This window comes from Armigeres subalbatus, chromosome 1 (assembly GCF_024139115.2).
Source record: "Armigeres subalbatus isolate Guangzhou_Male chromosome 1, GZ_Asu_2, whole genome shotgun sequence".
In the NCBI taxonomy this organism is placed as follows: domain Eukaryota; kingdom Metazoa; phylum Arthropoda; class Insecta; order Diptera; family Culicidae; genus Armigeres; species Armigeres subalbatus.
Window position 1 is genome coordinate 285,839,981 of NC_085139.1, and position 16,715 is coordinate 285,856,695.

The 16,715-nt window shown below is 43.2% G+C and overlaps 1 protein-coding gene across 4 annotated transcripts in view; it reads right to left on the reverse strand.

Annotated features, from left to right (window-relative positions):
- Window positions 1-6,368: 6,368 nt before the first annotated feature.
- Window positions 6,369-16,715, reverse strand: part of LOC134207667 (ras-related protein Ral-a) — a 71,257-nt gene continuing 60,910 nt past the window's right edge. For 3 of the 4 annotated variants that reach the window (XM_062683449.1, XM_062683450.1, XM_062683451.1), the window contains exons 3-5: window positions 9,615-9,775; window positions 9,378-9,552; window positions 6,369-8,364 (exon numbers count right to left, since the gene is read on the reverse strand). In XM_062683449.1, coding sequence (XP_062539433.1) covers window positions 8,248-8,364; window positions 9,378-9,552; window positions 9,615-9,775 — 453 coding nt within the window. In that variant the 3' untranslated portion in view covers window positions 6,369-8,247. The remainder of the gene's footprint in view (window positions 8,365-9,377; window positions 9,553-9,614; window positions 9,776-16,715) is intronic. The other variant, XM_062683453.1, reaches the window with a different exon arrangement.

Here is a 16,715-nt window from a genome sequence, read left to right on the forward strand (position 1 = left end):
AAGAGTGCTCAAAAGTCATGAACAAGAGTACGCTCCACTGGATATTGAAGCATTGGCCGTTTACTATGCCGTCCGTAGATTGAGTGGTTACTTGTTGGGACGATCTTTCACTATCCTAACTGATCCTCAACATTTGGTATCGCTATTTGGAAGAAAGGTGTTTCCGGATATGGTGTTTGGCATGCTACAGTAGAGTGATTCAAATTTTGACTTTTTTGCTCCCCTATGCTTAAACGAAGACATTTGCTGTTTTAATAATCGTCCTAAATTTTTAGCTAATTTGGATGTAATTTGGCTGAGCACAAGCAGTTTGAATCTTGTATGAAAATTACTATGAAAACATTAACTTTTGTGAAAACCGTTCCCCATCATTGCCCATTAAGCTCTAACAATGTATGAATACTTTAGCAACATAGGAAAATTAACAAGGGAAAATATCGTCGTTGTTGCTAAACGATTTGATGCTGGCAACAAAAGTTATTAGGGATATACTGAATTGTGGGAAATTCAATTTAACATGTAAAAGAATAACATCAATATCAATAATGAGCATTTCTGTTTGCTTTATAATTTTGCTTACAAAAATCAGATTGCTTCGCAACAACAACTGACTTTCAGCTTAGGATCTATTCTCTGATGGCGACGCGTTAAATATATTCAAATAGATTCTGGGCTGCTTCTCGAAACGATCCTTCTCATAAGCGGCAATTCACATAGTAATTTTCATATAACTTTCACATGGCATGTGCACATTCAAATAACATTCAAATCAGCTTAAAACTTGTGAGTATCAAGGAATGTAAAATAACAACATTTCCAATGACAACAACATTGTCCTCTCTTGTAAAGGTTGGGACAAACTCAACTCGCAATAAGCGTTGCTGCAACAGAATAGGACAATGATCGCCTGTCGCTCATTTTGAGAAGTAGTCGGTTTCCGATGATGTTTTTGGTTAAATCAGTATCAATTCTAGACCAACTTTTGAAAAGGGCGTAACAGCCAAAATTTATTCCTTCTGATTCTTCGTCCCCATATATGGTTATATATGTAGACAAAGAATGAGAAGGAATAAATTTTGGCTGTTACGCCCTTTTCAAATGTTTGTCTAGAATTATCATAGCTTAGACATAAACTTAACCATCTGTACACATGATTTGTGTTTTACTTCTGAAATATACAAGTTATCGCAGTTTGAAAAGTTCACAACAATTACCTCTCCATGTTTGTTGCAAATAAAATGGAACGCAACAATGTCTTTATCCTCTGCAGAGGAGGACAAAGAGTTATCACTATTCTCATTTGTCGCTTGTTTTTCGCATTTTTCAGCGACAATTACATTCCTTGGTGAGTACTATAAAAATAACAAAATCAATCTTTTAAGCACAGGGGAGCGAAAAAGTCAAAATTTGAATCACTCTAATGCTACAGCGTTGGGCCGTCTTTTTGGCCAATTACAACTATGAAATCAAGTACATCAAGGGCGCCAACAACAAGGTAGCAGATTTCCTGTCGCGGTCACCAGTTAAATGCTGTGCGAATGACGATGTTAATGATGAAGACGTTATGTTCCTGCAGTTTATAGAATCGGAGACAAGGTTATTGGTAGAACGGAAACAGCTGATAATTGAAAGTCGACAGGATGCTGTATTAAGTCCAGTGGTTAGATATGTAAAGTCTGACTGGCCAACCAATGTGCAAGATACTAAACTGAAAAAGTTTCACGTGCGAAAAACGGAACTTTAGTTGAAGAAGGTGTGCTGATGTGGGGCTATCGCATTGTGGTGCCTACTGAACTCCGTCAGTTTTTGCTGCAAGAATTGCATTCAACGCATCTGGGTATAGTTAAGATGAAATCATTAGCAGATATGGGTAAGCGATGTGAATTATGTATCCAGTGCAGACCGGACACAGCAAAAGTCCCTATTTCACCATGGAAATTGTGTCTGCGTCCATTTGAGCGAGCGCACATCGAAAATAAGAATTTCTTCAACCGTCTAAGACGAATTAAGTACTGTCCATTTAATTCCACCAGTTAATTTTCGTTATCTTTGCAGATACGTATTTCGACCACAACTGTGTGGTCGTCTTCAGTGTCTCGTACTTGACTCGACTTGTCAAGTACGACTTGTCAAGTCAAGTACGAGACACTGAAGACGACCACACAGTTGTGGTCGAAATACGTATCTGCAAAGATAACGAAAATTAACTGGTGGAATTAAATGGACAGTACTTAATTCGTCTTAGACGGTTGAATACATTCCACTAAAAGAGCTTAATATGTTTTTCTGAAGAATTTCTTGATTGTATTGCTGTTCCAGAGAAAACTTTCCTCTTTCCGGAACAATTTTCAAACTACCGCAGCTGTCACTTCATACTTTTTCTCTACTGTTTGGCATGGCATTCTATGATGACAACGCCAAATATCAGGTTTTTGTTTCAGTGTATTGAAAATTTCCAGGCCTGCCTGCGGTAGAACTTTGACAGCTGCGGAAGAACTTTGCGGAATCCGCAAAATGGAAAATTTTGAAAAGATCCGCAATAACGGACAGTTTTTCAAAATGGGTAGAAATCTACATGGTCAGCTCATTGTCAACGAGAGAATCAATAGAGAAACTTGAAGATTGTTTTGGTCGATTCGGAAATTGTGATGTTTTGGTGTCCGATAACGGTGGATCTTTCACGTCAGCGGAATTCGATGGATTTTGTAAGGAGAGAGGAATACGGCACTTGACCTCTGCGCCATACAGCTCATGTTCAAATGGTGCAGCAGAAAACGCAGTCAACACATTCAAGAACTCTTTCAAGAAGATGCTTGTGGATAGCTCCTCCCGTGGTAAGTCGCTTACTACACTGATGAATAATTATCTTAAAATGCACCGAGCTACGCCGCATTGTACTACCAACGAAACTCCATTTAAATTAATGTTCGGGCGTGAGATAAGAACTGTAGAGTTGTGGTGTAGAGACAATTTATGATAGATGGAATTTCATCTATCATATATTGTCTCTACACCACAACTCTACATCCCTTCTCTGTTCTACCAAAAATCAACTTTTTTTCAGAATATATCTGTTTATATTGATTGACTGCTGTCATGTCGCATCGAAGCATCCTTTGAAATGCTTAAAATGTTTGATGTTGTTCGATTTCACACTCAATTAGGATACAAAACAATAAATTACCAACTTCTCCCATTTTATTCATTCTTTTAATCATAATGGATTCCCATCAACAAATTTCTGCACCACTCAATAGCTCTCCATTTCGTTTCAATTTAAACCACACATCAATAATTGTGGCCTATAAGCCAATATAATAGTCAAAGTATTATTCGTAAACGATCAGGGTAAGTTATTATTTTTATATTGTTCAGCGTACAACAAATGATGTAGGAGAATGTTAACTCAATGTGTAGTACATGGTCCCTTGCATGAGTCTCAGAGTAGTGGCTTTAATTTGCCTTTGGTTCAATAAGTATCAATCCTCTCATAACTCAGTCAAACTTTGGGTCTTGCCGGCTTCTGCACCACACCGTACTCGCATATATTCCATCTATCATATATTGTCTCTACACCACAACTCTACAAGAACAAGATTTGATTCCCTGTGGAAGGATAATGTTGTGAGGCATACTGTTAAGACTTGGAAGCTAAATGATGATAAAAATAACATTGTTTATGCGAGAGACTATCGAAATCCTGACATACAACGTTGGATTAAAGCGAAGATTGTTCGAAGAAAAGGTGTGAATATCTATGAATGCTATGCAATAGAACTGGGTACGTTCATACGGAGGACTCATCAGCTGCTGCAATATAGCTATGACGATTATGAAGCCGATGATTTTGATAGACGCGAAATTGTCGATAGAGATCAAGATCAAGTAGTTGTTCCTGATGATGAATATGTCTCGGCAGAGGATGATAGTTTCGAAGATTCATCGTGAGGATGGAACATATGTCACTAGAAGCAATAGAATGGTGCGCATTCCAAACCGGCAATAGCTTGTGGGGAAGATGTGATGTCGCGTGTTCCACACCCGTGGTTACCGTAGTAAGTCAAGAACTACTGTTGTATAGCAATTTACTAGTTACTTTAATTGTTGATTAGTAATAAATAATCATTTTGTATTTTCCGTCAATCAAGTTGGACGTACTTTTATTGAGTCCGCTACAGAATATCGGGTACTCGATCGAACAGAGATCGGTACAAGGAAGCAAGAGCAGCCGAAAAACGATTCCACCGCAGAAAGAAGAAAGAATATGAATAGAAGAAGAATATTTTAAATAGCTGAAAAACAATAAGGCTGCGGGGAAGGGCCAGCTCCCGGCTGAACTTCTCAAACATGGCAATGAGCAGCTTTATGAAGTTCTGCACCATATTATGTCGAAAATATGGGAAGACGAGAAAATGCCTGCTAGCTGGTTGGACGGCCTCATTTGCCCTCTCTTTAGGAAAGGGCACAGACTAGAGTGCCCCAATTACCGAGGAATAACCCTCCTTAATTCGGCGTACAAAATTATGTCCCGTATTCTGTTCAACAGATTGAGACCGCTTGAAGAGTCGGCGAAGTACATGGTCGCTGGCAATCAACGTAGGTTCATTAGTGGTGGTGGTAGCGAAATGGTAGAAGAATTTGTGTATCTTGGAACATTAGTGACGTGCGATAATGATGTTACCAGCGAGGTGAAAAGGCGTATTTCAGCTGCAAATTGGGCTTATTACGGACTTCGTAACCAGCTTTACTCCCGTAGTCTGCAAACGAAAACAAAACTCGCGCTGTATACTACTCTGATTGGTGGGGCCATGAAACATGGACATTAAAGGAGGCTGATCGGAGAGCTTTCGGAGTGTTTGAGCGTAAGGTGCTGCGGACAATACTCGGCGGTAAACAGGAGAACGGTATCTGGCGGCGTCGCATGAATCACGAGTTGTACCAGATGTATAAAAGGCTGGATATTATTAAGCTTATTCAACACGGCGGACTACGGTGGGCTGGTCACGTTGTTCGTATGCCGGAAGAACGTCAAGGGAAGATAATATTTAGTAGAGAACCCGGAAGAGGCCGCAGGCTTCGTGGAAGGCCGCGTACACGATGGCTTTTTGCAGTTGAAGAGGACCTGAGGGCGCTCAATGTTCAGGGCGACTGGAAGCGATTGGCCCAGGATCGAGTCCAGTGGAGTAGGATACTGCATTCGGCGTAGGTTCATCGAAGAGCTGTAGCCCATCAAGTATCAAGTAAGTAAGTATTTGCGATGAACAGGTTGATTGTAGCATGCACTCCAGACCGATTCAGCCGAGTGGGGGAATCCGGACTCATGATCATGTAGTGGCGTTCTTCCATATCGTTGCTCCAGATGGTGCCGTTTCGATTGCCGCGACTGTTGTCCCAGGCTTGATGTTTGGCATTCAGGTCGCCGGCATTGATGTACTGGCCTCCAAGTGAGCCTGACGATGTTCCTCCGCAGGGCGCCCGATAAACCATCGCCGGCTTTGCCTTGAGTTGGGCAGTACACCGCGATGAGTGTGATTGTGCCGACAGAAGTGGTAACTTCGACACCGATGGCCTCGATGACACTCAGCTAGAAGCTCGGCAGCGCAGAAGGCGACAGTTGATGTTGTATCGAAGGGCGATAACCACACCTCCTCTCATAGAAGGTCGGTCGAGTAGTACGATGCGAAAATCTTTCTGCACAAGGAAATCCGCGCAGCCAAGTGGCGAGCTGCGCAAATATCGGCATCAGTTGCTCCGGGGTGTAGAGCGGAGCAGATTCTTCCGGTGGGACATTTTAGTTCTCCGGCTGCCGACGGAATCCAGGAGGAGGGAGTGGGGCCATTCGCTGGTGGTTGGAACCGGCGGTGCTGGAGCTTGAACCGATGCAGGTGTGACTGCCAGTCGTTTGTGCGGTTGTAACGGCGGGAGGATTGGAATCGCTTGACAGGGAGCCGCGAAAGCCGAATAGTTCACCTCGTTATGTACAGAAACGCGGTTCTTATTCGGCAGGGTCCTGGTGAAAGCCTTCTTCCGGATTTCCATGAATTCCACCCGTAGACAGTTCTTGGTTGTGACCCGATGTTTGTCGCCACAGATGGCGCACTTATGATCGGCCACCTCCATCTTGTCGCACTCGTCAGTCGCCATACTTGTTGCAGCGCGACTTCATGCGACAGTTCTTTGGTGCCGTGCCCAAAGTTGAAGCAGTGACGTCCCGGTGCACTGGTCGATATAGCTCCCAGTCAACAACGGTGTAATTTATGGCGTTGATCAGCTTCAGCCGAGCTCCGAGATGGACCAGGAAACAAAACATAAAAGACGACTAAAGGATTTCGGATCTTTTCCAAGAAACAGAACCAGAATAACACAACTTTTGCAATTCAATGCTGTCTTTATTTTTATTTTATTTTTTATTTTGTAAGAGATTGTTTCTTATTCGTCATAGCATTTTGATAGCAAAACTCAAAACTAAAACAGACCTTTGCATAATTTTGTCTCTGCTTTATCAACGCTTCTTGAACACAGCTGCGCTGACCCTGATAATATCTCTGTCGGTTTTTCATTTCCAGGTATTGTTGCTTATTTTTTGTTTGTTTGATTTGACTTTTAATGTACGGTTTGTTGATGATAATGCTGGATTGCTGTGAAACCCCTATTGTTAGGTATATTTTCGATTTGATCTTTTTTTTCTGAATCCGCGTTACACTTTTCCTTCAAAAGTGTGAGGGTATGTTTCTCACATGGCATAATAAAAACTTAAGCATGCAAAGCGATAATTTTCTTTATAAATTTTGTACAACGATGTAAAAGTATAGAAGTCAAAACTTATTTTCCTTAATTTGTTTTATTGCTAAGGTTGATGGCACAGGACACAATCGTTAAAAGACATATTTCAAAGTGGAGGTCAATGAGCTGACACGTGCATTCATGTGATATTTAATTCTCTTCCCAACGTTTCGGTTTGAACCATTGCGCTACAATTTGACAAAATATATCATATTTGCCTCCATTAATTGAATAGTTTATCATTGGTACTTTTATGATTTTTGTATTTCTCTGTGTTATTAGCAAGTTCCAATACGGTTGGTTATCCTAGAAGCATTTTCGAGGCGAGAAGCTACTTTTCACGCATGTGTTCACACACCTATTGCATATTGTTGTGCCACCAACCCTAAGCAAACATAACCAGTTAAGCTACAAAATAATATTACGACTATGATGGATGATTAAGGTGCAACACAATACTTGCCAACGAGCGCTTGGAGCCCCCTACTGTTCCTATTGATTCGAATCGCAAATCCCCAGTCGCCGCTCTCAAACGTCGCCATCTTGAACGTCTGTTTCTACAGTAACTGGCAGCAATGCCGTTTCTCCCGCTTCGGTTGCTGCACCGTCTCCTGGCTCTTCTTCTTGCGATTGGAAATGTCCCGTATCAGGTCGTAAAAAATCTATTGAGGTTTCAATGTTTTCGATCATGATTTTTGATTCGCACGTTGATTTTTCGAAAGAAAATAAGGAGAAAAATAGATGGATGATCAAACAAAACCCAATATGGCGAGTAGAAGCCTCTCCAGGTGCAAATATGGCGGACGACAACAGCAGACAAATAGACGTATACGTACACACAGATTGCTCACACATCCGTAACGTTGTGCCAAACAGAGATGAAGATGTAGCGAAGCTGTTTCAAGTCCAGCCAATTGAGAATAAGCGTGCGATTTGCCATTACTTTAGCGCAACAGAACAGCAATTGTAGGAAACGATTATGTGCGTTAATGAATATAAGAAAAAAAAACAGAACAATAGCTTAAAACAAAAAATAAATGTACATCTGTTAACCTAGTTTATACGCATTTATCTCCGGTTTATTTGTTCGTCCTTTTGCATTTTTTTTTATTGTAACAAATATTCAGCATAGTTGCGTGTATGCGATAACTTTCCTCTTAATGCTAACCAATGAACTTATCTCTTTCTGGGTCTAAATTTGATCGATTCGGGTAATCCAAACATATTTTCTTGCATCGATCGATTCCCGATCTCGGTAATGATACAACTTAAACTTAAATAATATTTTTATTTAATTAAAATCGGGAGATAATCTTCCAGCAGTGGTGACTCTATTGTTCACATGGTCGTGAGTGTATGTTTTCGTGTAAAAGTGTGTTTGTGTTTTTGTTTGTGAGTGCTGATGATTCTCATGCCGCTCACTGATGATCAGCACACTGCTTCAGCACGGATTGCTTGCACCTTCTATATCAGCGTACACTTGAGTTTCCTTCGTTTCGACTTGTCCTTGGCGCGCCCGTTCGGTGCTTTCGAGTCTTCGGTTTTCCGCGAACGAATCTCGCGCATCAAATCGAAGAACACCTGGTATCGGTGGAAATGGTAGAAGAATAAGGGTACGGAGCAAGAAGCGAAAGGTTTTCACAATAGGGTTGGATGGACGTTAGAAAACGTGGTAAGGTGTAAAGATAGAGATTATAAAACTGTTGTATTTATGCTTAAAGAATTTAACAGTACTAGTACGATTTGTTTAAAACTTTTTAAATATATTTTCAACGTAATAAAATAAATGAAAATAAAGAAATACATATAGGAATTTGAAATGAAAATGAAATTTAGCAAGAGCCAGAAAATTATACTTATTTTAAAGAAAACCAAAATATTTCTGATTACTTCCAGAAGAACCTTTAAATTCATGTATCAAATTTGATCGATTTGGATCAAACTAAAAAGTACGGTGATGTGCCCCTATTTAAATTTATTTGGTAATCTAGGGTGCCATTCTTGGAATTATTTAGTTTCGTCGGAAAATTTCTTATTTGCAATGAATTATTGGCAGTGGTCGATTTTCTACCCGCCGTTTCCACACCCAGGCGCTATCGAATATGCGCAAATAGCCAGCATGAGTTAACCGCCAGACATTTGTATGGCGAAAGACATCTAACGCGGGTTTACTCAAAATTAGGAACTTTTCATGGAAAGCTATTTGGTACCGGTTATGAAGGATGGTGTCCGTTACTACGCTTACCATATATTTTTTCGATTAAGGTGCTTAATTTTGAGAAATTGAACCTTAGACGCCTTTCGCCATACTGATTTCAGAAAGTTAACTCCTAGTGTGCCGCTGTAAGCACGCTCAAAGCTGGCGATTAATTGGGGGCCTTTAGGCTAATATGACTGACAGAGTAAATCGCGTATCATTAAAATCTTCTTAAATAATGTGGAACCAAAATCACGAAATCAAGCATAACAGAAGCGGCAAACGAAAGCAATTATAAGCCAAATTTCCATTTGTTTGCATATCTTAGCAATGTTCTGCCGAAACCTCCGAACACACAGAAAAAAAACCAATCCATCACCGGAAAGCATCACCTTACCTTATCGACGTTTTCGCGCGTCTTCGCCGACGTTTCGACGTATGGCACACCCCATTGCTGCGCACGGCCCTGACACTCGGCCAGCGGCACTTTCCGTTTGTCGTTCAGATCGCACTTGTTCCCGACCAGTAGGAACGGGATATTTTCGTCGTTTTTCACGCGCAATATCTGCTCCCTAGAAAACAATAGAAACAAAAATCAAATTCCCTGACGACGAAAATTCCCACATTGACTCACCGGAATTCTTGCGTCGCCTGAAAACTGTCGTCCTCCGTGATTGAGAACACGCACAGGAACCCTTCACCGCTTCGGAAGTAGTTGTCGCGTATAGCGGCGTAGTCCTCCTGACCAGCCGTGTCGAGGATATCGATCTGTACTTCTTCGCCGTCGAGAACCACCTGTGGAAAAAATAACGATGAATGAAAGTTATCCATTGAATCTTCTTCTTCTTATTGGCATTACATCCCCACACTGGGACAGAGCCGCCTCGCAGCTTAGTGTTCATTAAGCACTTCCACAGTTATTAACTGCGAGGTTTCTAAGCCAGGTTACCATTTTTGCATTCGTATATCATGAGGCTAACACGATGATACTTTTATGCCCAGGGAAGTCGAGACAATTTCCAATCCGAAAATTGCCTAGACCGGTACCGGGAATCGAACCCAGCCACCCTCAGCATGGTCTTGCTTTGTAGCCACGCGTCTTTCCGCACGGCTAAGGAGGGCCCCCACGGCTAAGGAATCCCACCCGAGATTCCATTGAATCCGACTCGGGATTCCATTGAATTTCACCCAGAACCCGGGATTCAATTGGATCCCACCCGGGATTCCATTGAACTCCACTCAGAATTTCATTGAACCCCACCCGGGAATCCGTTGAATCCCTCCCGGGATTCCATTGGATCCCTCCTGGGTTTCCATTGGATCCCTCCTGGGATTCCATAGGATCACACCCGGGATTCAATTGAATTCCCCTCGGGATTCCACTCAATTGCAAACCCCACCAAGGATTCCATCGAATCCTACCCGGGATTCAATTCAATCCCACCCGGGATTCCATTGAATTCCACCCGGGATCTATTGAATCCCACATTAAATTTCAATTCAATCCCATCCAGGATTCCATTGGATCCCACCCGGGATTCCATTTAATCACACATGGGATTTCATTGCATTCCACTCTAGATTCCATTTCATCCCCCAGGGATTCCAGTGGATCCCACTCGAGATTCCATTGAATCCACCCGGGATTCCATCGAATACAATCCGGGATTTCATTGAATCACACCCGGGATTCCGTTGAATCCACCCGGGACTCCATCGAATACAATCCGAGATTCCATTGAATTCCACCCGGGATTTTTTTAAATTCAATCCGAGATTCCATTGAATCCCACTTGGGATTCAAATAAATCCCACCCGGGATTCAAATAAATCCCACCCGGGATTCAAATAAATCCCACCCGGGATTCAAATAAATCCCATCCGGGATTCAAATAAATCCTACCCGGATTCAAATAAACCCCACCCGGGACTTCATTGAATCCCACCCGGAAATCTACTCAATCCCACCGGGGATTCCATTCAATCGCATTCCAACGAATCCCACCCGGGATTCCATTGAATCTCACCCAGGATTATATTGTAGAGAATTGCTACAGACGTCTGTCTTTAGAAGTGGTTAAGGTTGCCTTACACCTCGGGAAAATTTTCCGCCGGATTTTGATCCCCGTGCATTTTAAATGGGGCCGGGATTTTGATTTTCCGTGCCCAAATCCCGAAAACATCGCATATGCAAAAATGCATGGGGAAAAAATCCGCGGACCAAATTCCCGAGGTGTAAGGTGGCCTTTAAAAGGAAACTAATTTATTTTCTATATAAACAATAATTAGGAATTTCAAGGATTGCTATGATGTAGTTTAACACTCCTCCGCAAAGATTTCCATCATGTCACGGTTGTCTTCGAATTTCGTCCGCTGAAGTTGTTTGGTTAGACTGTCGGGGATTTGCTCCTCCGTGCCAACATACGTTGGTTTCACCACGCCATGACCAAGAGCTTTCTTGATGAAGTAGTGGCGTATGTCTATATGCTTGATGCGTGGATGATACCCACCGTTCTTTACAATGCAGCTCTGGTTGTCGCGTATTTTGATTGCTTTGTTGCCGTTACCGTTATCGAATACCGTTGATAATCCACGACACCACCTGAGCCACCGTGGATTGCGTTGCAGTACCCAACAAACAATTTTAGCTGAATAAGCTAGTTTTCTAACTGAAGAAGTCTATTTTTGGTTGAATAAGCGCTCTATTAGCTTCCAATGTTTGTTGGGTAGCCCATAATGCTGGAATCTGCATCCTACCGGTAGACCAGTTTGAAACCAGAAGTACCGCGTAGGTATCGCAAAACATGCTTTACTGCATTCCAATGCATGAGTCTAGGATTGTTGTTTAATCGACGCCGCGAATAGAATGTCCGACCGAGTGCTCTGCGCTAAATACATGAGATAAGGGACGTTCTTCATTGCTGCTAATTCGGCGTCGTAATTCAAATTCACTTTCTTCATTAGCTTGTCACTGCTGTTCATCGGCACCTGTACGGGTTTACATTGATCCATGCCGAACCGCTTCAATACCGACTCGACGTAAGCCTCCTGGTCTAATGAGATAGAGTCGTCGTTTCGACTGATCCGTATACCAAGGTAGTGTTGCGCTTGTCCCAGATCTTTCATTTAAAAGCACTTCAACAGTTGTTATTTTAACTTGTTCTTCCAAGTCTCGTCGTTTCCTGGTATTGCGATGGTACTATACCGAAGCGTCACAGAACCACATCCAGTTTGTGGTTCCATATTTGTCTTCGTCATACAACACCCTGTTCAGCTTACATACCATCGTCTTCCGCTTACCGTCTACGGAACATGGTGGCTGCTCTATATAAAAATCTTTTCGTTGAGATCCTCCTGCAAAAAGGCCGTTACTGCATCCATTTGCTTGACAGCTAGGGCCAAAAGGTAATGCAGCGAACTGTATCGCACAACGGGAGCGTACGTTTCGTCGTAGTCTACCCCCTTTCGCTGGGAATAGCCTTTGACGACTAACCGATGTGGGTTTCCTGCAGCATTACGCTTCGTTTTGTACACCCATTTGCACATGATCGTCTTACGACCATAGATCAATCAATCAATCATAGATCAATCAATCGCCGTGTACCATAGTCGATGGTCTGTGTACGTTCCGTATCGCAACTTTAAACTGTGTTTTTCGTGTTGAACCGATTCGATTTTATTATTTTTCCTGTTTCGATTATAACTAATTACTGTGAAATCGTGCGTGGATGTTAAGTGTATATTAAATAAGTGTATAATAAACTATTGTGAAAACGATTAGTCGATCACGGTGTTGTGTTTACATCTTTCGCTTCACTGTTCCCTTGCTGCACTTTTTCGGCGACCGTACTTTCAAACTGTCCGTGCTTAGAGCATTTCCACCGTTGATTCATAAAGCAGAATAACACCAAACTAATTATGGAATCCGCCTGTGATCATTGCGCCAAGCCCGTTAAAAACGATGAAGAATACATCTCTTGCATGGCATTCTGCGATAGAATGATCCATTTGAGGTGCTCGAATTAACGAAGACCTTCATAAATGTTATCAACTCGTATTCCAATTTGTTCTGGATGTGCGACGCTTGCGCGAAACTCATGAAATGTGCACGGTTCAAGTCTACTGTTTCTTCGCTCGGTAACACGATCGAGGCAATTACCGAGAGACATGAGATCGCCCATGCTGAACTCAAAGCGGAAATCGTAAAGCAGGGAAATCAGATCGCTCAGTTGTCGAAAGGCATCGCTCTTACTACTCCGAGTCGGTCCAGTCCGAGAACTCTCTTACGCCAACCACCTTTAAAACGACGTCGCGATGATAGCTTGCTCATCAGCAAATCTCTCGTTAGCGGTACTAGAGCAAGTGTTTGCTCTGTTTCTGCTGAGGTTCTTACTGTCCCTGAATCCGTCGAGCAGTTCTGGTTGTATCTCTCAAGAATACATCCTAGTGTGCAATGCGAGTCCATCGAAAAACTGGTGAAAGAATGTGTCCAGTGCGAAGATCCCGTTAAGGTTATTCCGCTAGTGAAGAAAGGTGCCGATACCAGCAGAATGAGCTTCGTTTCGTTCAAGATCGGATTGGCCGTAAGACTAAAGGAAGTCGCACTCCGCCCAGACACCTGGCCGACAGGAATACTTTTCCGAGAGTTTGAGGACCTCTCAAAAAACCTATGGATGCCCCGTGTGAACACGCCGTCTGTCGTCATATCTCCAGACCCGAACGCCTCCCAGTTTCTGACTCACACTTCCGGACAGGATCCGGCATGTTGATTGAAAACCACTGCGAAACCGCCCAACGTCCTTCCGTACGATGCCAAATCACCTCTCCTGAAGACTCCGCATCACCCAGACGCACAATAGAAAGCTTGTTGGAAGCCCCTGATCGCCCCAATCCAGTCCCGCTCTCTGCTGCCTCCGATCATCATAGCCGTCTGGGTCCTGAGATTGGTGGTAGAAAAGGGGGCTTCCACCATGCTTGCACAGGCAAATATTCTTCTGATTGTAGTTCTTCTCTGCGTGACGATTTTTCCTCCACCCAGGACCCAGGACCTCCACCTTCGTTGCCTCATGCTGCTCAAAATTCCAGCACCTCACCCGGTGGTGATTTCCATCGAGATTCGCATTCCTCTCTGCTGGTCCACAACGCAAGTCAACAAGCTTCCATTGGATCTCCAGGACGCCCCATGAAAAGCATTTTGGGAGAATTTCCCGGTTGCTCTAGTTCAGTCGCGCCTGTTGCAGCCAACGTTCTTCGAAGTCGTCCTGGCCCTGAACTTAGATGTAGATCGGGAAGCTCCCAACCTGCTATTGCAGGCAAGTACTCTTACATCCCTGAACCTTCACCGCCTGATGCCGTTCAAACTTCTAGAGCAACGTTTGTGGATTCCACCCTCGTTTGCGTTGACGAAGTGCTGATATATTATCAGAACGCCGGTGGGATGAACTGTGACGTCGAACAATATCTTCTTGCCACATACGATGATTGCTACAATGTGATTGTGTTGGCTTAAACCTGGCTTGATTCCCGTACCCTACCAAGCCAGGCCTTCGGGCCTGAATACGAAGTTTTCGCTGCGACCGTGGCCCCATGAACAGTCGCAAATCAACTGGAGGAGGCGTCCTAATCGCAGTGAATAAAAAACGGAAAGCAAGAGTTATTTACAACGACTTATGGGGATGTGTCGAGCAAGTATGGGTGCGCCTCCAGCTTTCCCATCGTTCGGTGTTCCTGTGTGCACTATACATACCTCCTGATCGTGTACGCGATGATACACTGATCGAAGCTCACACACAATCAGTCTTGTCAGTGATAGAAATGACTAATGCTTCGGACGAAATCATCATTATCGGTGATTTCAATCTGCCAGGAATTTCGTGGAGTTCCTCCTGCAACGGGTTCCTTCACATAGATATGGAACGATCTTCATTACACAGTCACGCCTCCAAACTCCTCGATAACTACAGCACAGCCACGTTACGTCAAATCAATCACGTTACCAACGAAAATAATCGCAGCTTGGATCTGTGTTTTGTTAGCGCTCAGGAAGCTGCTCCGCTAATTTTGCATGCTCCATCACCGTTAGTTAAAGTAGTTAACCATCATCCTTCGTTGATACTCAAGCTGAACAACACGCGAGCCAATGTTGTTGCATCGATCGAGCCCATAATCTACAATTTCCATAACGCCGATCATCATAGCATTGCTGAGTTCTTTGCTACATTGGACTGGGTTGACATTCTTGGCGGTTGTGATGCAGAGAATGCGGCATTGACTTTATCGCATATTATTGGACACGTGATTGAAAGACATGTTCCTAAGAAAATCGTCGCTCCTTATAGTTGTCCTTGGCAGACCCGTCAGCTTCGTAGAATGAAAACTGCTAAAAGAGCTGCTCTCAAGCGCTATTCCAAACACGGTTCCTTATCGTTGCGTGAGCACTACAAAAATTAAGCTCCGCGGACAAGATTGTTAGCCGACTCTGTTTTTCTCAATATCGGCAAAATATACAGCAAGACTCGAGGACCGGGCCTAAAACGTTCTGGAAGTACATCAGTGAACAAAGGAAGCAAGCTGGGCTCCCTACAACAATGACTCTGAACGAGGAAGTGGCCTCTACACCCCAATCCATCTGTCAGCTATTTGCCGACAAGTTTGTGAGCACCTATTGTAACGAAGTCATCTCTGATGTCACAATCGCTGAGGCTGCTAACAACGTTCCTGCAGTCGGGATCACTTGGGCCACGTTTTTTGTAGATGTAGAAATGATCCGTAGAGCTCCGTTCCGTGATCCGTTCTTGAAAAGGCACATCGAACTTCTGCTCGCTCCCTTTCAATTGATTTTCAACAAATCGCTATCCAGTGGACTTTTTCCGTCCGTGTGGAAAACCGCTACAATGTTTCCCGTGTACAAGAAGGGTGATCGAAAAGATGTCAACAATTATCGCGGCATCTCATCCTTGTGCGCTGCATCCAAATTATTCGAGCTAGTTATAACAGAACCACTCATATCTCACTGTAAGCAACATCTGAGTGCCGATCAACATGGGTTCATCTCAGGCAGATCTACGACCACTAATCTTTGTGCCTAACTTCGAGCATTACCGACAGCTTTGTGCAGAAAGCACAAACGGACGTTGTATATACGGACCTATCTGCAGCTTTCGATAAAATTAACCACGCTATCACGGTTGCGAAATTGGAAAGATTTGGCATTGCTGGTTATCTTTTGCGCTGGTTCCATTCATATCTCACCGGACGGAGACTGTCTGTTACGGTAGGCAATTCTCAGTCCACTGAATTTTTGGCAACCTCAGGCATTCCTCAGGGAAGCCATCTTGGCCCTTTGATATTCCTCTTGTATTTCAACGATGTAAACAATGTGCTTCGAGGACCGCGACTGTCGTATGCGGATGATATGAAGCTCTATGCACTAATTCGGTCTATCTCTGACGCAATGGACCTACAACAAGATATTAATTCATTTGCGGCTTGGTGCACATTGAACCGGATGGTTGTCAATCCTAGCAAATGTTCCGTGATCTCTTTCACTCGTGTACATCAGCCAATAATTTACAACTATGAGCTCAATGGAATTGTGATGCAACGTGTGAACTGTATAAAGGATCTTGGTGTTATTCTAGATACGCAGCTTACATTCAAGCATCATGTCTCTTACGTGATCGAGAAGGCTTCTAGAACATTAGGATTCATCTTTCGCGTCGCCAAGGGTTTCACC